The sequence below is a fragment of the Rhinolophus sinicus genome, chromosome 15 (genome assembly GCF_057876585.1).
Source record: "Rhinolophus sinicus isolate RSI-liver-muscle chromosome 15, RSI-T2T, whole genome shotgun sequence".
Taxonomy (NCBI): Eukaryota; Metazoa; Chordata; class Mammalia; order Chiroptera; family Rhinolophidae; genus Rhinolophus; species Rhinolophus sinicus.
Window position 1 is genome coordinate 73333318 of NC_142515.1, and position 27169 is coordinate 73360486.

The 27169-nt window shown below is 56.7% G+C and overlaps 1 protein-coding gene and 1 long non-coding RNA gene across 6 annotated transcripts; one reads left to right on the forward strand and one right to left on the reverse strand.

The window, feature by feature from the left end:
* Positions 1-3107: 3107 nt before the first annotated feature.
* On the reverse strand, positions 3108-8431 carry LOC148755219 (uncharacterized). The gene is made up of 3 exons (XR_016018971.1): positions 7897-8431; positions 4640-4724; positions 3108-3242 (listed from the first exon to the last, which is right to left on the reverse strand). It is a non-coding gene; the product is annotated as an uncharacterized LOC148755219 (long non-coding RNA).
* On the forward strand, positions 7080-27169 carry CSNK1G2 (casein kinase 1 gamma 2). Of its 5 annotated transcripts, none has more exons than XR_012497986.2 (12): positions 7080-7356; positions 18339-18773; positions 24344-24384; positions 24516-24585; positions 24678-24826; positions 24951-25185; positions 25265-25350; positions 25422-25506; positions 25595-25718; positions 25896-25979; positions 26094-26200; positions 26287-26328. XR_012497986.2 is itself a non-coding variant. In XM_074337490.2 (12 exons), exons 2-12 carry the CDS (start codon positions 18590-18592, stop codon positions 26339-26341), a joined length of 1245 nt encoding a protein of 414 aa, XP_074193591.1. In that variant the 5' UTR covers positions 7086-7356; positions 18339-18589; the 3' UTR covers positions 26342-27169. The 5 variants fall into 5 exon arrangements, 4 of the variants coding, with proteins under 4 accessions (XP_074193588.1, XP_074193591.1, XP_074193590.1 ...); XM_074337490.2 differs by having other exon boundaries at positions 7086-7356; positions 25595-25743; positions 26287-27169; XM_074337488.2 differs by lacking the exon at positions 7080-7356 and adding exons at positions 15038-16060; positions 16868-17001 and having other exon boundaries at positions 25595-25743; positions 25896-26200; positions 26287-27169.

Sequence of the window (27169 nt, forward strand, 5' to 3'; positions counted from 1 at the left end):
CTATTCTGTCTCTTACAAGGGCACCATCATTGGATTTGGGGCCACACTAATCCAAGATATCTTGAGATTCTTTTTTTTTTTTTTTTTAAAGATTTTATTGGGGAAGGGGAACAGGACTTAATTGGGGAACAGTGTGTACTTCCAGGCCTTTTTTCCAAGTCAAGTTGTCCTTTCAATCTTAGTTGTGGAGGGCGCAGCTCAGCTCCAGGTCCAGTTGCCATTTCTAGTTGCGGGGGGCACAGCCCACCATCCCTTGCGGGAGTCCAACTGGAAACCTTGTAGTTGAGAGGATGTGCTCCAACCAACTGAGCCATCCGGGAGCTCAGCGGCAGCTCAGCTCAAGGTTCCGTGTTCAATTTTAATTGCAGGGGGCGCTGCCCACCATCCCTTGCGGGACTCGAGGAATTGAACTGGCAACCTTGTGGTTGAGAGCCCACTGGCCCATGTGGGAATCGAACCAGCAGCCTTCGGAGTTAGGAGCATGGAGCTCTAACCACCTGAGCCACCGGGCCGGCCCTATCTTGAGATTCTTAATCACATCTGCAAAGACCCTGTTTCCAAATAAGGTCCCATACGCAAGCTCCGGGATGTGGACATGTCTCTGGGGCCACCACTCGGCCCCTGCAGGGGCACCATGGGCTTCAGAGCAAGAGGAAAGCAGAAGGATTGAAGCATCTGCTGACCAGGCCCTGCTGAGGTCTCACGAAGGGACTTGGCCACGGCGGACAGTGTCCCTGGGATGGGCCGAGAGCCACGTTGATGGTGCAGTGGGTGCAAAGTCCAAGGGGGCCTCAGGTAAGAGAGGAGGGCACTTGGGGATGCCTGGGGGAGGCATAGGCTGAGAGGACTTCTCAGCAGGATCCAGAGGGAGGCGCTGACCATGGCCTGGTGCAGGAACAGGTCACCCCTAGTGACAGGAGGCTGGTGGTCCTGCTACTAGAAGTGAATTGCTAGTTGCCAGCTTCTTGCAAACCTTCCTTTAGCACGAGTCCCCATCTCGGCACTGCAGACATGGGCTGGGTCACTGTGGGGATCCGCCCTGGGCACTGTGGGGTGTTGAGCAGCATCCCTGGCCCCACCCACTGCTGCCAGGATCATCCTAGTCATGACAACCACAGATGCCCAGACATCACCCGGTGTCTAAGGGGCAGGATCACTCCAGGTGAGACCTCTGCTTTAGCTGCAAGATTTGACCTGGCAAAGCTGTTCTTAGAGGAAGTCAACAGCAGTAACTGAATTGGAAAAATTGATATATGTGTGTGTGTGTGTGTGTGTGTGTGTGTGTGTGTGTGTGTATATATATATATAATTATATATATACAATTATATATATACAATTATATATATATATATATATATATATATATATATATATATATATATATAAATCTGATTGAAGGATCATGTACTAGTTACATAGAAAAGCATCAGTCCTGATGGTCACTCAGTTTTCAATGCTCTGCCTCCATCAGCCCAGACCCATAGCCTCCCCAGGGCCAGGGGCAGAAGGAACATCCATGGCGCACACAGTGGGGTGTGAATTAGAGCCCGGGCCACGTAGCAAGAGGCCCGCAGACCAGGCAGCATTAACGACAAGGACTGGAGACTGGTGTCCTCGGTCCAGGTGTCACAAGGTGAGAGCTCTAGGGGAGGGTCCTCCCTGCCTCTCCCAGCTAAATAAAGATATGTATTATATTAGGGTTGAAGACAGAAAATTTAAAAACGTTTCTTAATGTCCTTTAAAAATAAATTCATTGTATTTTAACATTTTTTAAAAAGCCCTCGTTTTAAAAAAGGATGTGTGGCATTATTTTCATTTTACAAATCTCTTTAATGTCTGGCTTACAGAGGGCAACAGCTAGATCCCCCACTGGCTGCTGCACTCACTCGGTTGCAACATGATATTTTGGCCCCAAGACAGAGATTGAGGGCAAGAAGTTTATCTGGGAGGCATAAGTGAGCAGGTCGCAGCCGTGGGCAGTTTGGGCCCAGTCCCTCTGGACCCTTTGGGAGGTACTGAGACCTTGTCTTCCGTCCACAGGCAGGGGATCTAGGGGGGGCATTTATCCTCCAATTCCCACACAGCCAGGCTGGGGGGCATTGACTCTGCCCTCAGGTGGGAGCTGGTATGTGTACATCTGTGCATGTTCATATATGTGTGCATGTGTGTGGCTGTGTGTGTGAGGTGCATTCACGTGTTTGCGTGTCTACATGGGTATATGTATTTGTGTTTTAAGTCGAATTATAACAAAAAGTCTGTATGTTGAAGTCCCTAACCACAGTCCCTCAGAATGTCACATCTTTGGAGACAGGGTCATTGCATGTGGGATTTGTTGAGATGACACTAACAGGATGGGTCATGCACTGTGGCTGGTGTCCGTATAAAAGGGGACATGTGGACACTGACTGCACACAGAGACGCCATGGGAAGACTGGAGTGATGCTGCCACAAGCCAAGGAGCCACCAGAAGCGCGGAGAAAGGCCTGGAACAGACCGTCCCCCAGCACCTTCAGAGGGAGCACATGCTGATCTTGGGCTTCTGGCCTCCAGGACTGTGAGAGTCTTCATTTCTGTCTCAGCCTGTGGTACTTTGTTACAGCTGCCCTGGGAAACTCACAGATGGGTCGTCTTGTCACCCAGTCAGTCTTTATCTCTGCTCCTATGACTCTAGCCACCACCCACCAATTCCTTCCCCCACGACCCAGAATATGTCTCACTACCTCATGGCTTCTGTTTACCCATCATGTCAGCCAGGCACCTCACCTCAAGCACTAGAAACCAATTTCGGCACTTCAAGGGAACCAGGAATTCATTTTTCAGAGTGAATTTACTTATGGGAACTTAGATGTCTGTGGACCCTGAATCGGACGCTGGCAGAAGTGAAGTTGGCTGTGTGAACCAAGAGATGCGAGGTGGAACGTCTCGAGCGTCTGTGTGGTGAGCAGGCGGGACCCACAGCCTCATCGGGTGTAGCAGCTGTGAGCTGGCTCTTTCCATCCCACGCTCCAGTTTCCAAACCCCAAACAGGACTGTTTGATGCTGTTCTAGTCTCCTGGGGCTGCTGTAACAAATGACCACAAACAGGGAGTATTAAAACAGCAGAGATTTATTTCCTCTCAGTGCTGGAGTCCGGAAGTCTGAGATCAAGGTGTTGGCAGGGCTGGGTCCTTCTGAGGCCGTGAACAAGAATGTTCCAGGCCTGTCTCCCAGCTTCTGGTGGCTCCAGTGGGCCTCGTCATTCCTGGATTGTAGATGAATCACTTCAATCTTTGTGTCGTCACGTGGCCTGTCCCTGAGCACTTGTGTTCAGATTTCCCTTTTCATATAAGGACACCAGTCATTGCGTTAGAGCCACCCCCCCTCTGGTGTGACCTCATTTTAACTTAATTACATCTGCAAGGACTCTATTTCCAAATAAGGTCCCATTCACAAGTACCGGGGGTAAGTATTTCAACGTATGTTTTTGGGGGACGCAATGCAACCCATAACATTGACCAAATCCGGGTCCACACCTGTATGATTTTCCTGGGACCACCATAACAAAGCACTACAAACTGGGTGGCTCAAAACAATTTATCCTTGCACATCTGGAGCTCAGAAATCTGAGGTCAAGGCGTCTCAGTTCCCCACTCCCTCCTTCCTGCTTCTTCCAGCCTCTGGGGGCTCCAGTGTCCTTGGGCTTGTGGCTGCATTACCCCAATCTCTCCCTCTCGTTTTATGGACATCTTCTCTCTCTACCTCTGTCTCTGAGTCTCTCTCTTTTTCTATAGTTTTATGTCCTTTTAATAAACACCCTTGCATAGTTATATGCATGTCTCTCTTCTTATAAGGACACCAGTCATTGGATTCAGGGCCTACCCTAATCTAGTATGACTTTATCTTAACTAATTACATCTGCAGAGACCCTATTTCCCATTCTGAGGTTCTGGGTGGACATGAGTTTGGGGGGATGTTATTCAACCCTCTACCTTTTCCAAACCTTGGTCCTCTGGGAGTGGGGTGAAGGAGCTCCTTGTAACTCCTGGTGACAGGCAGGACACTGTATGCCACGCTCAGGTACTGAGTCATCCTGGTTTGCTGGGAGTTTTGGGTTTTAGCACTGACAGTCCCAGGAGACCTGGGCAAACTGGGGTCCCCTACACTGTATCACAACAATGGGGAAAGTAGATGCCTGAGAAGCCACACATGGCAGAAGGTCACTATCTGGTAACAAGTCAGGTAGGATGCTTCCTCCTGCTCAGCAATCTCAGACGAGGACCTGATTGGCTCACTCTGGGCCAATCAGAGATGGCTGGGTGGTCACATGGTACAGACCGGAGTGCTGGGGGCTGTTCTCAGAGGATGGGGAGACCCATAAGGTGGACAGTTCACCCCAGGAGCTTCTGCATCCTCCAGGCCTCAGTTTCTTCATGGCTGCCCCTCACCACCTCTCTCATGTGTCTTCTGGCCTCCGTTTCCCCTCCATTGCTCACAGTGGAGAGAGAGAACTTTGACTTGTCCCAATCAGTCGTGAGCATATGGCATCAGGCCGTGCCTTGGGTGGAACACCCTCTTAAACTACAGCCACTGGGATTGGGCTGTGTGTGTGGGGGGGGTCCCAGGCTGCCCCTCAGAATAGTTGGAGCCAGCAGTACCCACCTGTGGAAGGCAGCAACATTGCAGGTTTGAAGCCAAGGTACGATGGGCAAATCCCTTTGCCTCTTAAACCTGTTTCCATCTATAGCTGCAAAATAGGAATGTGCATGTCCAAATGAGTCCCTGACCCGTGTGGGGAGGGGCCTGACGGCAGGGAACACTCATTCCATTCAATTGGACAAAACGGAACCAGGACACCTGCTTGTGCCTGGGCCGGTGCTGGACACAAGGACACAGCCCTGGGCCTCTCCTGGGGTCTGTCCAAGCAGGGGGAGACTGATGGATCTGCCTCTTGTAAGGGTAAAGAGGCAGAAGGGATGCTTCCTGCCATCTCCTCCCCGAAATCCACAGCTGTTTAGGATTTATTGGGAGGCCAGGATATTGACTTTCTGGGGGGTGGCGGGGAGACCAGCTCATCCTCTTTACAGTGTTCTTATTATTTTAACAAGAGCCCCAAAGGGGGTTTCCCACTCCAGCTTTCCCAAATGGTGTCCCCATGATCAAAGCCAAAGGATGCAGGAACATGTGGAGAACATTTGATGCAGGTTAAAAATGAGAAAGCTGGAAAGGCGGTTTGCTTTTTCAAAGATCCCAAGTGATTAGAAAGAAATATGTTCGTTTGAGGCAGAAGGTCCTATGCTGACAGTTCTTTATTCATTAACTCATAGATTCCCGCCATGAGGGGGCTATCGTTAGTCCTAACATACAGATGAAGTTGTGGAGGACCAGAGAGGCTCAATGATCTACTCAGAGTTACACAGCTTCTGACGGGCACAACCCCTGCCTTGGCCTCACTTCCTGTGTTCTTTCAGCTGCACAAGCCTCCCTGCCTTTTACAGGGGCAAGGATGGAGCTGGGGCTTAGGGCTCAAATACCACTGGAGGATAGACCCTTTGCCCCCCTGGGAGCTGAATTGCTTAAAAGCAGATGTTCCTGAATGTCAAGAAAGGGAAAGAAGAGGAGAGATAGGGCTTGGAAATATGAGGAAATGAAACCCTAAGTTATCCAGAATCTGGGAGGACCATGGAGTTCATTTGTTCTTTCATTCATTCATTTGCTACACAGACTGAGTGCCTAGTGTATGTACAGGCAAAGCAGTGAGCAAAGCAGACCTGGTCCTGACCTGGCGTGGCTGGCAGAGGAGCTTGATTTTAAACAAACACACTCCTTTATGGTAAGGCTCAGGTTGGAGAGGATCAAGAAGCAACGAGAAAGGACAGTACGGGACATGGCTGGGGTTTCCTGGAGACTGCAACATTGCAAGTGGGACTGAAGGAGAAGGACTGGGGCAGAATAAGCCCTAATGCCTGCCTCTGCAAGGGCCTGGCTTTGCCCCAAACCATTGTCATTCCACGGTCCCATTCCAGTTTAATTGTCTTCCCCATCTGGTTACTGGTCAGCAGGACAGTAAGTAATCAGAGACCATGGAATCTTCTTCTCATCTGGTCACACCTAGCTTTAGCCTGTAGGGTGTGGCTCTCGGTCACGGCTCCGCGCTGCCTTGACACCTTCTGAAACCACTGTATCTACTTATTTAATGTCCTGTCTCCTCTTCCTCCCCAGGACTGAGGACTCCCTGGAAAGTGACGCCAAGAATACAGCTCACATTCTGTTCTGAGAGCCGCTGGCAGGTACTTAATACTTGAATGGATGAGTATCCTCTAACGTTAAAATACCCCCAAGAGGCACGCCGGGCATGCGGGAGGGCAGGCACCGTTTCTCCAGGTCCTGTCGAGGGTGGAGCAGGGCCTCACCGCGGGGCCTTGGTCAGTCACCCCTCCCCACGCCTCCTCTCGGTCTAGGCCGTAGGCGGTGGCGGTGGATGTTATCGAGTGCCAGCTGCGTACAGGGCCTGTGCTCCGCCGGGCGGCCCAGCAGCACCCCAGCCAAGCCAGCTGCCTTGGGTGACCCACGGCGGAGGCAGCCCGGTGCTGATCCCTCCGTTATTCCTCACTGACGTCACCACTTATTAGGACACTGCGAAGACCATCCACACCGATTGCCCATCACCCTAGACTGTTTTCACATCCCGGCCCCACCCGACCAGTCCCCAGCCACCAGCCCTCAAAGTCGACCCATCTCGGCGCCGACCACACCCCGCGGCGCCGCCCGGCTGTGACGTCAGGTGGCGAGACCGTGACGAAAGAGAAGTGCGGCCGGTCACGCGTCGCCATGGCAACGGCGGGGCGGGCCCGAGCGGGTGGCGAGAGCACCGTCCCCCCGAAGGGTGGACGCGGCCCGTCTCCCTCCGCGCGCCCGCGCGTCCCGGCACCCGTGTGCTTTCGCTGGCTCCGCGGGCAGCAGCCTGACTACCCCAAGGCGGCCGCAAAGCACAGCGGTCGTAGCGCGGCGCCACCCGCTGCCGCAAAGCAGCGGGCGCGCCGCCGGGCCCCTCCCCCCGCGCTGTGACGTCGGCGCGCGCCCTGCGGCGGCGGAGGAGGCGGCGGCTGCGCAGTGAGCGCCGGGTCCTCCCCACGACGCTGGCGGCGTAAGCGCGGGCCTCGGCGACGCTACGAGACGGGCAAGCCGGGCGCCCGCGCGGCGGGGACGGCCCGCGCCCAACATGCGGAGGCCGGCGGCGCGGCAGCGGAGGCTCGAGCGGGCGCCGGAGCCGGAGCGAGAGCGGGACCCGCAGTGGGGGACCGCGCCGCGCTGCTGAGGGAGCCAGGCCGGCCGGCCGGCCGCGGGGCCACGGCCACGGCCACGGCGGAGGCCGAGAGGTAACGACGCGCGCGCCCTCGCCGGCTGCCGCGGCCACGCGCCCGGCCCTGCGGCCCCACCTCCGCGGACTCCGGTACCCCGCCGCCCCTACAGTACCTCAGCACCCCGCCGACCCCCGCACCTTCGACCCCACTACCCTTACAACCCGCACTCTGGACCCCCTTACCCCAGCTTCCTTTGCCCGTACAACCCGCAGAACCCCGCACTCCGAACCCTACTGCTAACCCCCACCTCCACTGACTCCACACTCCGATCCCGTTGCCCCAACAGCCCCGTGACTCCCACACTCCAACCCCTCTGCTCCTACAGCCCACTGACTCCCATACTCTAGCCCCAGCCCCTCACCCCTTACTCCCTTCACTCCAGACCTTGCCCCTTCAGTGACCCCCAAACTCAGGCCTTGCCACTTCTGCCTCCCGCTTATCCCCACAGTCCAGACCCCGTTTCCCCCCACTGTCTCCTCACACCAGGCCCAGCTGCTCCCACTGATCCCGCACTCCAGACCCTGCTCTCTCACTGCCCACTTAGCCCCACCTCACCTGCCCCCATCACTGCCCACTCCCTGTGACCACTCCAGCTCTCTCCCTTGGATGCACACATTTCCCCCCACCCCGCTGTCCTGAAGGTCTTGTGGCAAGAGCTGGAGCCTTGGGGTGGGGAACGGTTGTGCAGCAAAGAACGGTCTCGACCGGGGTGACCTGTTGCGGGGTGCTGCTCAGGCTCAGCCTTGCTGCGCCCTCCCCCTTCCGCCCTCACCACTGGCTTTGTTTTCCGGAAACACTTCAGATCAGGGAGGGGGTGGTGAGAGGTCTGTGCCTCCTTGGTGGCCACACTCATCCCACCGCTGATCCCTGCCCTGCCTGGAACGGCGCTTTCCCTGCCCCTTCTGCTCCAACTTTCTTCCTAGGGAAGCTTTCACGTTACGGGCTGGGGACCTAAGAGAAAGCCTCACGGTGATGTCCAAGCTGTCATCCTGGGCAGGCTCTGGGCAGCTGGGCTATTCCCGCGTTGTTTGCAGGAAATGGCCCTGGAGGATTCTGTGATTGTAGGTGGAGTCTGGCATTTTCTCCCCAGTGCCTTTCACAGGGGAACCCAGGCCTGGCCAGTGTCTGGAACTCTGGGGGTGGGGCTCCAGCTTCCTGGGTCCTCCATCCCTGTCCCTGGGGACACAGACAGGCTCAGTTGGCGTTTGCCAGCCCCCCCAGGGCCTCCGGTAGCTCATGGGTGTGAGGTGAGTGGGGAAGCACAAAGGCTCCGATCTGGGGGCAAACCGCCTGCCGCGCATGGGGAGCGCTCCTCTGATTAGGGAAGGGGTGGCCGCCACTGGGGAATGGAGTCTTTGTGAGAAGAACAGATTGTGAGCAGGCCCACAGGTTTGAAAGGGGGAAGTTTGCCGTTGTTGCCAGTAGTTGGTTTCTGTTTTTCGTACTAAATTGTGCCCTGAGAAAGGAACCACTCTGGGTTCTGCAGAGCGAGGGGAGGGCGGTGGGCAGGGCTGGTGCAGCACCCCCAGAAGTCTCCAGGACTGCAGGTGTTTGTTGCCCTGCCTTCAAGGAACCGAATGGGAGGGCTGCTAGAGGCACTGGGGGTGGGTTAGATGCCAGTTTTGGGGGCCAGTTGTGTCTGCTGCTCTCGGCAGCTGGAGGGAGATCTGGAAGGAGCTGGTTGGACCCTCCACCCCAGGATGGGGGAAACCCCTGGGGCTCTGCAGTGGTGGTCACGCATGGGTTTGGTTTTTCCATGCACCATTGTCAGTCTGCCCTTGTAAAGCGTCTTCTTGTCTGCTTCTGATTCCTTTCATTTCTCTGAAGTGGATGGGACGGGCATTTCATTACCTGGCTCTGGGCGTCCCTTCACGGTGACGACAAAACCCTGTGCAGACTGACTTCTTTGAATTGCCGGTTCTGGTTCCATCTGACTCTTCTAATTACATAGTAATTATCTCTGGGTTGCAAGAGGAAGCAGGTAAGTTTTTTTTGTTTTTTTTTAAACTAAAAGCCTTCCTATGTGCTCCTTCCAGTTTTGGGGGAGCCAGCACGCCAGCCAGTAATTTGGGAAGCAAGTCAGCTGAGAGGTGTCCCAGACAGCTGTAGAGCCCCTTGTGTCCGTGCAGGTTTACTGGTGGGTCTGAGCAAGGTCCCTGAGAGGCTGACCTTAGGGACAGTGGCCTCTCTCCCAGAGACACCCAGTCATACCTTGTCCCATGGTTAACTTTGCCGCCCCTCTTGGATCCCAGGCCACCTCAGGAGCAGTGGGGCCCCTCATCATTGTGGTTGTGGAGTCGGTCCCTGTCTTGGCATATCCATCCTTTCTGGGCCAAGAAAACCCAGGGCTAAGCAGGCAGGGCAGGGAGCTGGGTGCAGGGTGCAGGGTGGCCAGGGGCCTCCAGCCTTCAGGCCTCCCGGGACATTGATGGGATGCAAGGCGCCTCTCAGCACCGGGCCTCGGCTTCCCTGTGTGATACAGTCACAGTAGTCACAAATGGGCAGTGACGAGTGCTTTGGAGGGACAGTATGCCAGTAGCCTAGTTAAAAAAACAAAAAAACAGATGAAAATCATTCTAATATACGTTGTTCAACTCGGTATGTCCAGAATATCATTTAGACATGTGATGGGTGAGAGACAGCTTATTATTTCTTCTTTGGGTATGCATTTTACGCTCAGGGTTCATTTGGACCCTACATTTTCATTGGAAATGCTTAGTTTTAAGAAATACACATTTTTGAGTAGAAAACAGCGCCTTTGGGACCAGCGAGTCCTGGGAGGTCTGCCAGCTGCTCTGGGTCGTGCGTGCCCGCATAGGCAGCTCAAGGGTGCCCAGGGGAGGGCAGCTTCATGTAGGTGCGGCCAGACGAGCAGATAAAAATGCAGGCGCCCAGCTAAATTTAGTTTCAGACAAACAACCCAAAATTGCTTGGTATAAGTATGTCCCGAATACTGCATGGGGTACACTTACTCTAAAAGTTGCTTATCTGGGCTTCAGTATTAACGGGGCACCTGCGTTTTTGTGCCTGGGCTGGCATGGGCACCCTGGCTGTGCCAGGCTCGGGGAGTTTGGTTTGGGGCAGGCGGCTGGTCGGCCAGGTGGAAAATGGAACCTTCACGACTGAGTGGTGGCTCCCAGCCCAGCTGCTGGTGTTCACTGGGCATAGGTGCCCAGGCCCTGCCCAGTCCCCGGCAGCAGCATCTTGGCAGGCCAGGAATCTGGGTTTGCAGTGATTTTGATGCAGCCTTCTGGGCACGGGGCTGTTCTACCCTAGGGCTGATCTCAGAGACCAAAGAGGGGTGCTGCCTCCTCATCAGGATGAGCCAGAGAGAGGGCTGGGCAGCTCTGGGGTCTTCAGGTCTTTAAGTGCTACCTGAGCCTCTAGTGTGGCCCTGGGGGACTGGCTCCCTGAGCCTCCTGATGCATGAACCCCATTTGTGCACAGGTGTGTGGGAGCCATCAGGTTCAGGAACCTTGAAGGTGCTATGTGAACTCAGTGTCCCAGGTCCTGGGGGCTGGCCTGTCCTGGGTGGTTGTGGGGGGCCTCTGCGTCTGCTTGGGTCTCTCCCAGGGCCTCTGAAAGGGCTGAGGCTGGCAGGCTAGTGTCATCTTCTCAGGCAGCCAAGAGTCAGCCCCTCCTCTTCCCCCCCACTATCTCGCCAGTTTCTGTGTCTGTTACTTCCTCTGTGGGCACACACCTCGATTCCTCTGTGACAGAAGCTGGTTCAACACGGGCCCAAGGGCAGGAGGTGTGGCTCTGGCAGCTGTCCTGCGAGCTGGTTGCACTTCGATCTGCACAGGGGTGAGCCCTGCTCTCAAGGCCTCCAGCCTCTAGAGCCGCGTGCTCTCAGCGCCTTGGCACCAGCTTTATTGGCACGCCACATGCTCCCTTTGTAGTTGACATGTAATTCACAGACCATAAAATTCATTGAAATGGACACCTCAGTGATTTTTTACTATATTCACAATGTTTAGCAACCAGCACCTCTGTCTAGTTCCAGAATATACCATCACCCCAAAAGATACCCCATCCCCCTTAGCAGTCACCCCCATGCCTCCTCCAACCCATGACCATCACTAACCCACTTCCTGTCTGTGGACGCGCCTGTTCTGGACATTTCCCATAAGTGGAATCACACACTGTGTGTCCAGCTTCTCTCATGAACACCGTGTATTCAAGGTCCATCCACACTGTGGCGAGTGTCAGCGCCTCCCTCCTTTTCACGGCCGGGTGACACTTCTGTGTGTGGCTGGGCCACACTGTGTTTATCTGTCATCAGCTGTGGGACCTTTGGGTTTGTCCACCTTTTGGCCGCCATGAGTTGGGCTGTGTGAGTACCGTGCAGTGCTGTGTGGAGGTCTGTCTTCCATTCTCGTGGGTGCGCACTGAGCAGCTGGTTTGCTGGGCCGTTGGCGTCTCCGTGTTGAACTTTTTGAGGAACGGCTGACTGTTTCTCATGGTGGCTGCCCGATTTTACATCCCACCGCTGTGGGCAAGGGTCAGTTCTCCTGTCCTGGGCTGGGCTCTGACCCTTTATGGTGGCATCTCTGCCTCCTCAGAGTCTGGGAACCTAGACAGGATTCTGGCAGCCTGCCTGCCCGCCACCCTGCACTTTCCAGAAAGCCAGTGCTGGTGCACAGCCACTGAGGTGGCCCTGGGCTGGATCTTGCACTTCAAGACTTTCACAGACTCATGCCTGCCTTTGGTCATGGTGAGTTTTGGGGCCCAGTGCCCTTGACCGCTCTCCTGAGAAGTGTATCCGGTGTCTTTGACCGACAGGACCAAGGCCCACAGGACCTGGTGCCCCCGGTGAACGAGACCACAAAACCCACATCCTGTTCTTATTTTTAAGTAGCAAAAAGTAAAGCATGCACATTGAAGAAAATGAAAATTACAGCAAAGTGTAATGAATGCTTTTGAAAAACCACTCAACACCCAAGAGGTGGGTAGCATTCATACTGGAGATCCTTCCAGACACCTGAAAACACGAGTGTGTTTATAAGTGGGACATGGCACACAGTGGTCCTGCGTGTTCCGGGGAGTGGCCCTGGGCCGCCTCCGTCCCAGGCTGTGCCCCTCCTGCCTGTCGGCCTCCAACCAGGTCCCAGTCCAGTCCTGAAGCCATGTTTCCAGAACTCTGGGTGAGAATTCTTCTCTGGGAAAAGGGGTTGGGTATCTGGGAGGGGGGCCCTCAGGCCTGCGTGCTAAGCATGGGCTGGGCCTCCCAGTAAGGCGGCTGCCCCAGTGTCACGGGTCGACTCAGTGGGCAGCCTTCCTGGCCTGGTCCTCGGTCCAGTGTGCCCAGTTCTGGGGGACGAGTCTGGACTGAAGGGTGGAAGCTGGCCTGCCCTGCCCCCCTCCTCCTCCTGCAGATGGTCAGGTCCCCTGGGCAGGCCTGGCCCCTGGAGGTGACGTAGGGTCCACCCCAGTAAAACCGGGGAGCTAGGCATTGTCTCGTTCTGTGCATTCTGGCTGGTTTTCAGGTGCCTTGGGGGCCCTTTCATTTCCTCCCACATAGGTCCCAGCGGAACTTCCGGCCGTGAGATCTCCAACCCTGCACACCCTGAGCCTCCCATCTGCTCACACCCACCTGGCCCTGACAGCTCTGAGTGGGGGGGGCGGGCGGCTGCCAAGAGCGCCTTCCTCATCTGCCTTTTCCCCAGCTCTGAGTTTAGGAAATGCAAAAGCATTGTTTGCATGTGAGGTTTGCAGGTGCTCACTAGGAGGGAGGAAAGGGGATTCGGGTGGGGGAAAGGTGGAGGGAGGGGCCTGCGCCGAACCCCAGCCCCAGAGATCACTTCCGGGGCCCACCCACCTGTGGGGATGGATTTGTGGGGCTGCACCATCTGCCACTTCCTTTCTGTGCACAAGCTGAGAGGGCAGCACCCACATAGCTGTCGCGAGTCCTGCACCATTTCTCTGGGTGGTGTGGCCTGGATGGAGAGCCGCATTTACCTGACCGACAGTATTTCCCTTTAAACCCAAGTCCCCCTTCCTCACGCTCTCACCCATACTGAATGTTACTCCTGCTGTAGCCCCAACGGGCAGAGAAGTCTGAGCATCTGTGCTGCTTTCATCTGCTTGTCGTGTTGCAGTGATGTGCCTCCGGGAGGCTGGCTGCATCGCCTGCGGATTTGCCCGCTTTCTCTTGGATTTGTTGGTCTGCTTCACATCAGGTGTTCACCAGTCTCTGAGTTGCTGCCTGGTACCTGTACCAAAAGCCTCTGTGTCCTTGAGCTCAAGTTTGGGGCAGGCGTCCCGTGACCACATACATGCTGCTTCACGGCAGCGGGGTGCAGGGCTGGGGGTGTGTGAGGGGCTGGAAGGGCAGTCTTGTGACGTTTGAGTAAGGAGCCTGAGTGGGCACCATGTGCGTATGCCTGAGGGAGGGGCATGCCACTGTAGTGGGTAGGGAGGCCACTAGGCGATGGAGGTTTAGGTGTTTGTTTTGTTTTGTTTTAAAGGGGGCGCAGCTCACAGTGGCCCGTGCGGGGATCGAATCAGCAACCTTGGTGTTATTATCACCACGCTCTAAGCAACTGAGCTAACCGGCCACCCCTGGGATTTTTTAAATAAACTTTGTTTTAGATGCACAGAATTACTGCGATGGTGCAGACCCCGTGTCCCCCACCCCATCTCCCTGTTCACACTTTCTTCAGTGCGGTACCTTTGTCACAACTGACGAGCCAGGACTGAGATACCATTAATAACCAAAGTCCATATTTACTCGGATTTCCTCAGTTTCCCCTGACGGCTTCTCTCTGTCCCAGGTCCCCATCAGAATTCCACGTGGCACTCTGTCGTTACGTCCCCTTTGTGCCTCCTGTTGAGACGGGATCCGTACCTCTCCTGTGTGGATGCTCTGAACCATCGTCTCCTGCAGGACATCCCCACTTTGGGGTTTTAGGTGTTTCTCCATGACTGCACTGAGAAACGTGCCCTGCTCGTCCGTGACGGCAGGGTCCCTGCTGTCCCATGGGTCCTCACGGCTGATGTTGACCCTCGTCTCCTGGCCGGGGTGCTGGTCAGGCATCCCCACTGGGAATCCCTTTCTGCCCCCTTCTCTCCCAGGTCTGGAGGAAGAAGTCCGAGATCAAGGTGTTGAGGGCCGCGCTTCTTGCCATGGCTCCTCCAGCTTCCTGTGGCTGCCGGAGTTCCTTGGCTTGTGGCCGCATCTCTCCTGTCTGCCTCCATTGTCACAGATGAGGGCCCACCCTGACTTGTAAATAAGGTCACACGCTCAGACGCCAGGGGTTCGGATGTGTCTTGTCGGGGACACGTCTTAGCCCACACCCAGACAGCTGCAGGGCTGGAAGTGCAGCTGCATCGGACAGCAGGCCGGCCGGGACGGGCCTGGCAGGCCAGGGCGAGGGGCCCGCAGGGGCCGGCATGTGCTGTGGGACACCCTGCCCCTCGACGGGCAGTTAGCTCAGTGTGAAGCTGAGAAGGAGGGTTTAAGGGGTGTCTGTGGAGGCTGTGGGGAGAGGCTGGCACTGTCAGGAATGTGCTCTGAGGTGATGGAAGGTTCCAGATGTGCTCTTTCCAGGACTATGCATACCAGTCACCCAGGCGGTGACACCAGAACCTGTCATCGAGCCCTGTCTCCCAGGGCAGGAGCCTGGGTTCCCTGCCCCCCCCCCCCCCAGGCTCCCTCATTTTCCTTTCAGCTCTCCAGGGAGCGATTTTCGAATTTGCCCAAATGTGGAAAGAGTACAGTGACTCCCGTGGGCCGCGCCAAGTTACCAGCATTTGTTCCACAAGCTGAGGCCTCTCCCATGGACTCAGTGTAACATTGCAGCAGCTTCTCTGTGGCCAGGTCACCGCTGCGCCTGCAGGCAACACTGCCACACACCAGGGCCACTCCTCTGTCCTTAGTATTTAAAAGATGCGCTTTTACTACCCAGACTGTCGCTTGGCGTTTGGGTGCTGTGGTCTGAGGCTGTGGAACTTGTAGCAGCAACCTTGTCTTTTTGTCTTAATTTTGAAAACGTTTCAAATCTCTTGAAAGCTTGCAAGGAAAGTACCTGAGTACCCTCTGTCCTCATGGGCTCACTGCAAACTGTGGCCACGCTTGCTTTTCCTGAACTGTGAGAGTAACCTGCCACCTGTGACTGTCACCTATGAATCTCCAGCCCTCTCCCAAGAGCCTCAGCGCATCTAGTCCACCCTTTGGCTCCTTCTGTGACAGGCACGTGACAACTGTCCCATCTCACAGACCAGCCTCCTTCCTCCCGGCTGGTCCCAGTCAGAACTCTGGGCACGCCTTCTGGGGCGGTGCTGGCTGGTACCCGCACCCCAGATCACTGACAAGTGACTTCGGGCCACCACCTTGGCACATTTGGCTCCGTGCTGCCCGCTGGTGGAGGTTCCCCCCACCTCCGGGGGGTGGGGGGGTGCTACTTCCTCTCCCTCATCTGTAACTCGGTGTATTATGATCATTTCTGCTTAATCCGTTTTGTCACTGACCTCTACCGGGTGCTGAGCAGGCAGACTCTTGTGCAGTCATCCTGGGGCACCACTTCTCTGCCATGACATGACCTTGCAAGTGCCCTTGGACTTCACAGCTGTGGCCCCAGGGTCCAGGTCCCTCTGGGGGAGCAGCGTGCAGATGCCAGGACGTGGCACATGGGGGCTCCTGGGGACGCCTTGTTTCTGGGCCCGGAAGAATCCTGGGGAGGAGGCCCTACCTCCGTGTGTCACCGATTCCCAGGCAGAGGTGGGCTCCCACTTCGGGGGGGGGGGATGGAAAGACACGTATCCATAGTTGCCTAGAAGGGGCTGTAGCTGGGATCACCTGAGTCCGGGTACTTCCAAGGCGGCACCTGCAATGGGGTCACCATCCGCTGTGGAGCCAGGTGGCTTGCGAGGGGCCACGCCCAGGGAGGGAGGCCACCTGCCCCAGACTTGGCAGGCTATGGGCCTGGGTGGTGCTGGTGATGTCACCAGGGACTGTGACATCACTGAGTGGAGATGGTCAGAGGGGTACCTCGGGCCCCCACCAGGGGAGCGGGCCCCCAGCCCTGACAAGATGGAGGACCCCGAAAAGAACAGGGCAGGTAACTCACCTGAGAGGGGTGCTGGCAGAGGAGCACGGCCCTGACGTGGAAGCAGACTCTGTGAGACCCACTAAGTGTGAACCTGGGCAGGATGGCAGCTTCCAGGCGCCAACCCCTGGGAGCCATGTCAGTGCGGAATGAAACTTGGCCATGAGGGTCCATGCAGAGCCCATGGCCCTGGAGGGCCTACCCTGCATCAGGGAGGCTCCAGGGATGGAATTGGAGGTGTTGTTGGTGGGGTGGAAGCCAAGTGAGGGATGGGAGGCTCCCTCCCCCATGATAATTACTTTTAGCTCCTGGGCCTGGGCCTCAGAGGCCTCGGGGAGCTTTCACCCAGGTGTGCTGGGCTGCGCCCCTGCTGGCCTCCTGGTCTGGGTGGGCATTCGGCTATGGTCTTAGCCCTGCCTGGGGCCCTCTTTCCGAAGGTCAAGGCCAGTGCGTGATCTGCTCTTGCTATGCCCCTGCAGGTCCCGTCTGGCTCAGCATCGGGAGAGAGCCCAGCACGCGCCCCCCGTGTGGCGTGGGTGGTGGGCAGCGCCTTCCAGAGTGTTGGCGGGTCTGTGCCTCCCGCTGGGCCAGGGTGGCTGCTCTTATTTGTGGGGTGAGCAGGGGCTGGTGTCCTTGGGGAGGGGGTCAGCTTTCTTATATGCTTCCCAGTGCCCGCTGTCCCCTGCAGGCAGTGAACCACAGGTGTCCACACACCTGCCCTGTGTAAGGGGCCTGCAGGGGGCCCGGGTGCACGTACTACAGTTGGGGTCACTGGGATCGTGCTGGGGACATGTGGGCTGAGGGCCCAGGGGGTGGGGTGGGGCGCAGCAAGTGCGCCAGAATCTCCAGTTTCCCAGCTGGCTGCCATCTCCTTGCCGCCTGCTCGGGCCAGGTGGTGCCGACGTACATGGACCCTCTATGCTACATGGGGCCACAGCCCCTCCACATTGGCTGTGCCTCGGCTCCAGCGTCACTTGGATGTTAGACCTCTCTTGGTGCCTGGTTTATACACACGGCCCCTCTGGAGAGGACTGCCGGGCATGGGAGGGTGAGAACATGTGTGCGTGTGGGCGTGGGAGGGTGAGGACACGTGTGGGTGTGTGCGCATGTGAGCGTGGAGGTATGTGCATATGTAGGGGTGTGCATACATGTGGGTGTGCAAGCACAGGAGGGCGTGTGCACACCCCTGGGTCCCTGCCATCGTGTGGTTTCACTCTCCATGAGCAAGTGGCCAGGGTCTCCCTCAGTGGGGTCTCCACCTCATCTGACAGGCTCGGAGCCGGTTCCCAGAAGCAGAGCCACGGGTTTGTCCGACAGCAGGCTCTGTCTTTGGCCTGGTTCTCAGAGACCCCTAGTCATGTGTCCTCTTGTCATCCCCAGGGCCCTGCCTTGCCTCAGGGTGGGGGGAACCCTGGGTCAGGGGTTGAATCCCCCCGAGTTCTCCCCCCAAGGCCTCCAGGTGTCACCATGTCTGAGTCATTACAAGTCCGTCTGCAGCTGGCTAGGCCCTCGGTCAGTGGGGGCCTGTCTCCCCACTCGGCCATCTGTTCTCTTCCCTCTTCAGAGGAGTGACCCCTCTGGCTTAGGGGAAAGGGCCGTGGGATAGGTGGCTCCCACTCTTCTCTGCACCCAGGTTGGGGCTCCCCACCTGGTTCTGGGGCCTCTGTCATTTGACTGGCCATCACCCTTCCGGCATAACCGTCCTTGAGCTGTGTTGTGGGGGGGCATCTCACCACTTTGACATGGGAATTCACCGCGGCCTCTGTCCCATGGAAAGCCAGGTCGCACTTACATCTTCAGAGATCTTTCTAGAATACCATCCTGCCACACCAGCCCTGTCACTTAATGCCACCCTACCGGGCTATCCTCGCTTCTCTGGGCTATGTCATGGGCGGCCAGGTGGTTGAGTGGGTCTCGGCCTTCTAACCTGTGCTTTTGTTTCCCCCCCAGCTGGGAGCCACGAGATTTGAGGCAACGGGACCTGTCAGCAGAATGTGTCCTTTCCCTGTGCGAGACCCCGAGGCCACCGAGATGAGAGCTGAGGCCTGGCCCTCACAAGCGCCCGCGTCTCACTAGCCAGGAGTCTGCCGGGCGCCATGGTGTACTAGCCCCGAAGAGCCGCCCGCAAGCTCAGGTCTCCACAGACCCGGGATTTGCACGGCAGCGGAGTCACCGTGGAGAGGCCAGGGTACCACAAACTTATGGATTTTGACAAGAAAGGAGGGAAAGGGGAGTCAGAGGAGGGCCGGAGAATGTCCAAGACCGGTGGCCGGACCAGCCACAGCGTCCGGAGCACAGGGACCAGCTCGGGGGTCCTGATGGTGGGCCCCAACTTCCGGGTCGGGAAGAAGATAGGCTGTGGCAACTTCGGGGAGCTGCGGCTAGGTGAGCCCCACTCATTTGCATTTGGGGGGTGGGGGAGGGGGAAGGCCGCCGAGGGGATTGCGGCCCCCGATTATCAGGCCTGGGACACAGGTAAGTGTGTGAATTGCTGCTCCCTGAGGAGGAGGTTGTGCACGAGGGGTGGACCCCCAACCTCACTCCTGTGTGTCTGAGGAGCAGCCATGTTGGGGGGTGTCCAGGACCACACACAGGAGGGCTGACACAGAAACTGCCAGTTCTAAGCTGGTGGGTCCAGGAGCACTTGCAAGCTCAGCTACTTGCTCAGCACTTAGCTTTTGGGAGCTCTGGGCAACTCCAGGTTTGGGGTTTCTGAATCCACGAACTGTCGGGTTGGGGGCCCAACTCTTTCTGCTGGTGGGCGGAGCCGTCACATCAGTCACTGAGATTCGGTGGGCATGGGACAAACTGGCACCTTCCCTGCCCGGTCCCCACAGCCGGGCCCCGAGCAGCATGGCAGCCAACTCTTCAGCTTCCCTTGGATGGAGCCACCCTGCTGCCCTGTTAGGGTATCCATGTGTGTGAGCACACACGCAGGCACACATAGGCCTGCAGACACATGCACATGCCCCCAGGCCCGGTCCTGACCTGCAGCCTGGGGGCGGCCTGTACAGCTTTGGGGACTCAGATGGTATCATGGGTGCTGTCCTGGGGCGTCGGGAGCACCAGCCTAAACAGTACAGGTCTGCACAGAGGAGAGGGTGTGTGGAGGGGTCGTGCTGGGTAGCAGCTTTTGGCTTAACAAAATCAAGATACGAGTTTCTTTCCACATGGCTTCTTTTGTTCTGTTTTTGAGAGTCTCCATGTTGTCATGTGTGACTGCGCCCTGGTTTGTTCATCTCTTCTGCACAAGGACATTTGGCTCTGCCCAGGTGTTGACTATTGTGAATAAAGCTGCCCTGCGCATATTTTTCCCCAGTCTTATGTACAAGTGTTTTCGTTAAAGTGCTGGGTCACGGGGGAGGTTAGTCTTGGTAGGACCACCAGCCTGATTTCCAGACAGCTGTACGCTTTAAACCCCTTTGGGCAGCGTCTGAGTGTTCTGGGCATCCCACATGTTCACCAACCTGGGGTTGTCAGGCTTTTCCAGGTTGACCGTGTTAGTGGGCGTGAAATGGTGTCTCACTGTGGGTTTTAACTGCATTTCCTTGATGACTAATGTTGAACATTGTTCCCCTGTATGTAATGAGTCTTTTTCTCTGGTTGTTTCGAAGATTTTCTTTGGTTTCAGATTTTCATTCTCCATTGTTTAGGTGTGGTTTTCTTTGTATTTATCCTACTTGGGGTTCTTTGAGCTTCTTGGATCTGTATGTTACACTTTCTTATTAAATTTGGAAAAACCTCAGCCATTTTTTCAAATGTTTTTTCTGCCTCAGTTTACTGTCTTCTTATTCTCAGACTCCAATCACACGGATGTTATGTATGTTTATTGCTGTCCCACAGATTTGCTCAAGCTCTTTTCCATTTACTTCAGCCTTTTTCTTTTTGCTTCTGTCTGGACAGTTTTTATTATCCTGTTGTAAGTTCACCTTTTTTTCTGCAGTGTCCAATCTATTGTTGGAGTTATCCAGTGAATTTTTCATTTCATACCCAGTGTTTTATTTTATTTTTATGTTATTGGGAAATATTGGGGAACAGTGTGTTTCTCCAGGGCCCATCAGCTCCGTCGTTCTCCTTCAGTCTAGTTGTGGAGGGCGCAGCTCAGCTCCAAGTCCAGTTGCCATTTTCAATCTTTAGTTGCAGAGGGCGCAGCCCACCATCCCAAGCGGGAATTGAACCAGCAACCCTGTCGTTCAGAGCTCCTGCTCTAATCACCTGAGCTACCCGGCAGCCCTGACTCCCCTATTTCTTGAGATTTCCCATCTATTCATCCATTTTGCCCTTTGTGTTGAAATCTTTGAACATACTTGTAGCTGTTAGAAATGCCAACATCTGTGGTGCCTTTGACTTTATTTTTCCTTGTTACAGTCCTATTCTCCTCCTTGTTCATGTGTCTAGCAATGTTTTATTGTATGTTGGACATTGTGGTGCCACATGTCACAGACTTTTAAGTCTGGATTGAGGTTTGTCCTGATGACTTATCTTGACTCCGTCAAGGACTGGTTTTGGTTTCATTGGGGCAGGCTGAGAGCAGACATTATTCAAGGGCTGGGGTCACTTCTCTCCCCACGTGTGGGCTTTCTGGGTTCTCAGCCTAACATCGGAGGAGAACAGGAAGGAGGCCTCCCTGCTCTGCACAGCTGCAGCTCCAGCGTCGTCCCATCTCTGTGGCCCCTGGAATCTTCCTCCTGCTCACAGCCCCTTAGGAGTGGTTCTCTGCCAAGCCTGTGGACTCGCCTTCTGCGTGCACGACTGAAACTGCTAATGTGAGCGTCATGAGACTCTCGGAGCCCAGAGCCCTGCACTGCCCCGGGAGTCTGTACGTGCAGACTCCGGATGCCTAAGAGGCACACATGCACACGCACACACACGCTGATACACATACTCATCTGAATCTCAGGCTGGACCCCAAGGACTTGGCCTCTCCCAGAACTCAACATGCAGTCAAAAAATGAGGTTTCCTCAACAAGTAACAGAATAAAATATGACCAAGTGCCATAGGGGATGAGTTAGACTTCATCAACATTTAAAACCTCTGCTTGTGGCAAACATCGTTAAGAGTGGGAATGGGCAAGCCAGAGACGGGAGGAAGTGTTTTCAGAGCACCATTTGACAGAGTGCTGATGTCCAGGATACATGAAAGGATGACAACTCAGTAATGAAAGGACAGACCCCACTTAAAAGTGGGCACGAGATCTGAGCAGAGAGACAAATGGCTGAGAACACAGAAGGCACCCACCGAGTTATGCCCCACATTTGCAGAGGAGCCAGCAAACCTGCTGGAGAAGCAACCAGCCTGCCTGCAGAAGGCCCGTAGACAACACCCCCTATAGCTCTGCCTGCGACAGAAGACAGAAACCACCCAGGCATTCCCCGTGGTAACTATGTCCCCACGCTGGGGTAGGGCGCCACTCAGCTGTCAGCAGCAACCACGGACACACCTCAATACAAGAATCTTGAACACATCATGCTGTGTGAAAGGAGCCAGGGGGAGAGAACATGCCAGATGATCCCACCTCGATGCAGGTCAGGGGACCAGGAAGGGGCATGAGCAGTGGATATGGTCTCCGGTTTTGCTAAGGGTGGGGATTGCATAGGATCACGCCCTGACCACAGCTCCTCAGGTGGCACACTTCAGACGTGTGCATTTCATCTCCCATGGGACAAACGAGAACTAGAAGTACACATTGAACTTGGCCTGCATGCTGGAGATTTATGGGTCAGGGACTCATGTCTGCAACTTTGACATTTATCTAAAGTCAGAGATTCATGGGTGATAGATGTGCAATAGAACAGGTATCGAATTCTTCACTGTATAATCTAGGCAGTAAGAATATGGCTGTTCACTGCACGGTTCTTCTGTTTTTCTGTGTACTTAAGACTTCTATAATAAAATGGTAGGGTGAAAACACAAGAGGCACACCTATTTTTTATCAAAACCCAGGAATCAGGACTAGAAGGGGGCTTTCTTTCCCTATTAACTGTGTCTCTGAAAAGCCTTGGGTTATCATAATGACTAGACACCTCCACTCACACCTTACGGACAATGGCAAGAAATGGAAATAAAGGGCAAAGAGATTGGAAAAGAAGAAACGCCACTGACCAGTCCCCGATCATACCCATGCAAAAGCCAGAATAATTTTAGTAAGTAAGCAGAGGAGAATGAGTTTGGCAAGGCTGCTGGTCCTACCAGCACTGAGACTGGCTGTATTTCTGTACTCAAGCAACAAACAATTGGATAATAAAGGTGTAAAAACAGTGCCAATCTAAGAATGCCAAAGCCCATGCATGCCTCCAGAATAAATCTAACAAAGGCTGCACAAGCCCTCAACCCTGAGAGCCACATGGCTGGGAGAAGTTAATTCCCAGGGCTGGATGGGACTGTTCAATGTGAGATGTCGCCTCCTCCGGTTCTGCTACAGATGCCAGGACACCGCAGAGCGCAGGGGAAATTGACAAGCTGACTCAACCGCTGTGGAAACCGGGGCCCAAGAATTGCCACGGCGCAGCAGAAGACACCCCGACCTCTGGGTGCCCTAGTGATCTGGGCACCTGGGCGTGCACTGGGGTGAGGCAGTGACTGGGGCCAGTGGGGCAGATGTGCAGTGGGGGACCCTGGCCTCAGCCTGTAGGGTCAGACATAGTGGTGTCTGCTGCCATATGAGTGGGGCTGGACCAGGCTGTCCAGCTGCGGCCTAGAGGTGCGGGCACACGATGTGGGCTTGTGTTTGTGATGGTCAGGACCTGGCAAAGGCGGTCCCATAACAAAGTTAGGACAGGACAGCGCTGGGAGAGGCCGCTGGACCAGGGACGGTAGTGCGAGTGTACATGGCACTGTGCACAGGAACTCGCAAATGCACACGAGGGGCTGGGGCGGCTCCTTGTTTGTGTGGCAGGTGACCCAGCAGTGGTGGCTGGACCATGTGGGACTCTGCCAGCATTAGGGAATAACAGGTAAAAAACTGGACTTCATCAGGTTTTGGAACTAGTGTTTGTGCAGCTCCGTGAGGTTGGGCACTTGGTTTTCTCTGTGGGCACCTAGAAGACCTGGTGGGTGGGCTCTTTCTCACCTGGGAGGCCTGCCAGGCCCTGCTGCCCGGGCAAGGTGGCCCTGGACAGGCCATGGGCAGGCAGGGTCGTACCTGACTTTGCCATGGGGTCCAGCATGGGAGCCGAAAGGCTGCACAAACCCTCTGCCCGACCAGGGTGGGCTTCCAGGAGGAAGATACAGGATACCTGGGGGAGCCCTTTGCATGCCATGACAAACCCCCCAGGCTTCTGGCCAGGGGTTCTTACTTCATAGTCATTGTGGGGATGGGGAGGAAGGTGCTGGGATTACCATGGGAGGGGGTGGGGAAGGGAGGCTGGGGGGCGTCCATCGGTGCAAGGGACCTGCTGGATGAGAATGGGAGGGGGGCCATGGGCTGGTCCACACTAGTTGCCACCTCCTGTCTGCTGGTCCCACTAGGAGGCATTGAGCACACTACTAGGGCCTAGCTGCTTAGGGGTCGGGCTAGCTCCCGTTTGCTGCAGCAGGTTCTGAGAAGGGCTGTTGGTCGCGGGGCCTTTGTTCCATTTTCACTGTTGTAGATGGGAGAACTGAAGTGGGTTATACAGGTGAGGATTTGGGGATGGCCCCCATGAGTGGGCAGAGGTGGGAATGGGGGGTGCCTGGGTGAGCTGGGGCTGGGGTCTTAGAGCGCTGAGAGGGAGGCGAGTCAGAGCTCGGGAGGTGCGGGTGCAGGGCAGATGGGGACCCTACAGCTAGTGCAGGCACCATGTGGGCACCCTTCTCACTTCTAGGGTCTGGGAGGACGGCCAAGCTCAGTGGGAGCTGCTGGGAAACAGGAGGTGCCCCTTGGAGTCAGTGGGTCACTCAGGGTGTCCTGCCTGTTGAGGTGGGGGTGAGTGGGGGGCGGGTGGCCCTAACGGCCTGACTCCCTTCTCCTCCACAGGAAAGAATCTCTATACAAATGAATACGTAGCTATCAAATTGGTGAGTATGAGCCCTTCCCCGCAACAGCAGAGACTGTCCCCATGTGAGGCCCATCCTGGTGGGGTGTGGGGCAGGATGAGGGGTGAACCACACCCCAGGTAACTCGCCACTTGGTCCGCCTTGGCCTTCAGGAGCCCATCAAGTCTCGGGCGCCGCAGCTGCACCTGGAGTACCGCTTCTACAAGCAGCTCAGCACCGCAGGTACCCAGCAGGGCCCAGTGGGGCGGTAGGGCAGTGGGTGCCGGCTGCAGGCCTCCGTACTCCGTACGTATGTGTGTGTGCTCGGCCCCCAGAGGGCGTCCCGCAGGTCTACTATTTTGGCCCATGCGGGAAGTACAACGCCATGGTGCTGGAGCTGCTGGGGCCCAGCCTGGAGGACCTGTTCGACCTGTGCGACCGCACGTTCACGCTCAAGACGGTGCTCATGATCGCCATCCAGCTGGTGCGGCCCGGGACCCCGGGGAGGGGCAGCCTGGGCGGGGGGCGGGGCCCGTGGCCAGGCTGGCGGTGGGCAGTGGGGGCTGGGCGGGGCCTGAGCAGGTGGCCACACTGCGGCCCGCCCCCAGATCACGCGCATGGAGTACGTGCACACCAAGAGCCTCATCTACCGCGACGTGAAACCCGAGAACTTCTTGGTGGGGCGCCCAGGCAGCAAGCGGCAGCACGCCATCCACATCATCGACTTCGGCCTGGCCAAGGAGTACATCGACCCCGAGACCAAGAAGCACATCCCATACCGCGAGCACAAGAGCCTGACGGGCACGGCGCGCTACATGAGCATCAACACACACCTGGGCAAGGGTGAGCGGCGCGCGGGCCGGGCGTGGGGGCGCGCGGGCCGCGCTGACCTGCTGTCCCCCCCCCCCCCCCCCCCCCGCAGAGCAGAGCCGCCGCGATGACCTGGAGGCGCTGGGCCACATGTTCATGTATTTCCTGCGTGGCAGCCTGCCCTGGCAGGGGCTCAAGGTGGGCCGGGGCTTGCGGCGTGGGTGGGTGGGCTGGTGAGCAGCGACGCCAGCTAACGGCTGTCCCCGCAGGCGGATACGCTCAAGGAGCGCTACCAGAAGATCGGGGATACCAAGCGGGCCACACCTATCGAGGTGCTCTGCGAGAGCTTCCCAGGTGAGGGAGGGCTGCCTCCTTGCCCCCGCTCCGGGTGTCCCATGGCCGCCCCCCATGTCCACACGCCCGCCCTGCCGGCTCTCTGCAGAGGAGATGGCCACGTACCTGCGCTATGTGCGGCGCCTGGACTTCTTCGAGAAGCCCGATTACGACTACCTGCGTAAGCTCTTCACTGACCTCTTCGACCGCAGCGGCTTCGTGTTCGATTACGAGTACGACTGGGCCGGGAAGCCCCTGGTACGTGGGGGCGGGTCCTGGGGGCGAGGGCGGGGCCCAGGACGTGGCGGGGAACCCAGGTACTGGGAGCCTTGGTGCGGATTCAGGTGGGACCTTGGTTTGTGGGGGTGGAGTGGCTCCCTACCTCAGCGTCGCGGCCTGCCGCCCTGCAGCCCACGCCCATTGGCACCGTCCACGCCGACCTGCCCTCGCAAACTCAGCCTCGGGACAAAGCCCAGTTGTACAGCAAAAACCAGGTGAGGGCGGGGCCAAGGACCCCAACAACCCGGGGCGGGCGGGGTGGGGTGGGGCGTGGTGATCACTGCCCACGTGACTCCCCTATTGCCTCCGCCCCCCACCCACCCACCCAGGCGCTGAACTCCACCAACGGGGAGCTGAATGCAGATGACCCCACCGCTGGTCACTCCAATGCCCCCATCACAGCTCCCGCAGAAGTGGAGGTGGCCGACGACACCAAGTAAGGCTAGGGTAACAACCGGGGGCTGGAATGCCTTGGACCCATCTGGCTCCCTTTTCATGCTCTACACCCCTCTCGCCTCCCAGGTGCTGTTGTTTCTTCAAGAGGAGAAAGAGGAAATCGCTGCAGAGACACAAGTGACCCTGGCGGTGGCGCTCTGCGCCTCCCGCTGCAGCCCTTGGGGGAGCTGGTGCGCCAGCTGCCCACGGGCAAGACTCAGACCGGGCTCCGAGCTACCGGGCCGCCCGCCCCCACGTGGGTCACCCCCTTCACATAAGACTTTGGCCGAAATTTCTACACCTGTGTCTAGTCCTCCCCTCCAAGAGCATTAACTATTTAAAACAAGGAAAAGAAAAACAGCGGCCACCTGCCCTGCGCCCCTCCCGCCGTGTCTGCTGAAGTGAGTAGTGTGACCTGGAGGCCCTGGCCCCCCGCGCCGTCAGTGTCATAAAGTCCAGCTTGTCTCCCTCGATCCAAAGGCCGTTTTCTCGAGGGCACTGTGGGGCGTTGCTGCGAGGGTGTGCCCGCCCTGGGCCTCCCCAAACCAAAGGGGAAGGTTGGGCTGGGGGCAGTGCCCCAAACAAAATGCTGCACCAAAGCTTGGGGGATGGTGTGGCCCACAGGTATTCTGCCACACCTGCTCCTGGAGCCCGGGGGCAGCCATCCGCATGGGCACTCGGCGGGGGCTTCTCATGCCCGCACTCAGTGCTGCGGAGCGGTGGGAGACAAGCGCCTTAAAGCCCCATCCCAGCCCGCAGCTGCAGTCCCTGGGGTCGGGGGTGGGGTGGTCCTCGGGGTCCCCTGGAGGCCACCGTGCTGCCCGCGGAGCAGCTGGAGTGCCGGCGGCAGCGTGTGCGTCTAGGTCTTGCTTTATAAAGTGTACAGAAATGGCACTTCCGTTTCTCTGATGCTTCTTGGAAGCCATAGAACTTAGGGGCTTTTTTAAAAAAATAAAAGAAAATGAAATCA

Coding starts and splice junctions, on each gene's coding strand:
- CSNK1G2 (XM_074337487.2), top strand. CDS start 18,590: ATGGATTTTGACAAGAAAGGAGGGAAAGGGGAGTCAGAGGAGGGCCGG. Junction 24,385..24,515: donor AATACGTAGCTATCAAATTG/GTGAGTATGAGC, acceptor CTTGGCCTTCAG/GAGCCCATCAAGTCTCGGGC. Junction 25,507..25,594: donor GCTCTGCGAGAGCTTCCCAG/GTGAGGGAGGGC, acceptor GGCTCTCTGCAG/AGGAGATGGCCACGTACCTG.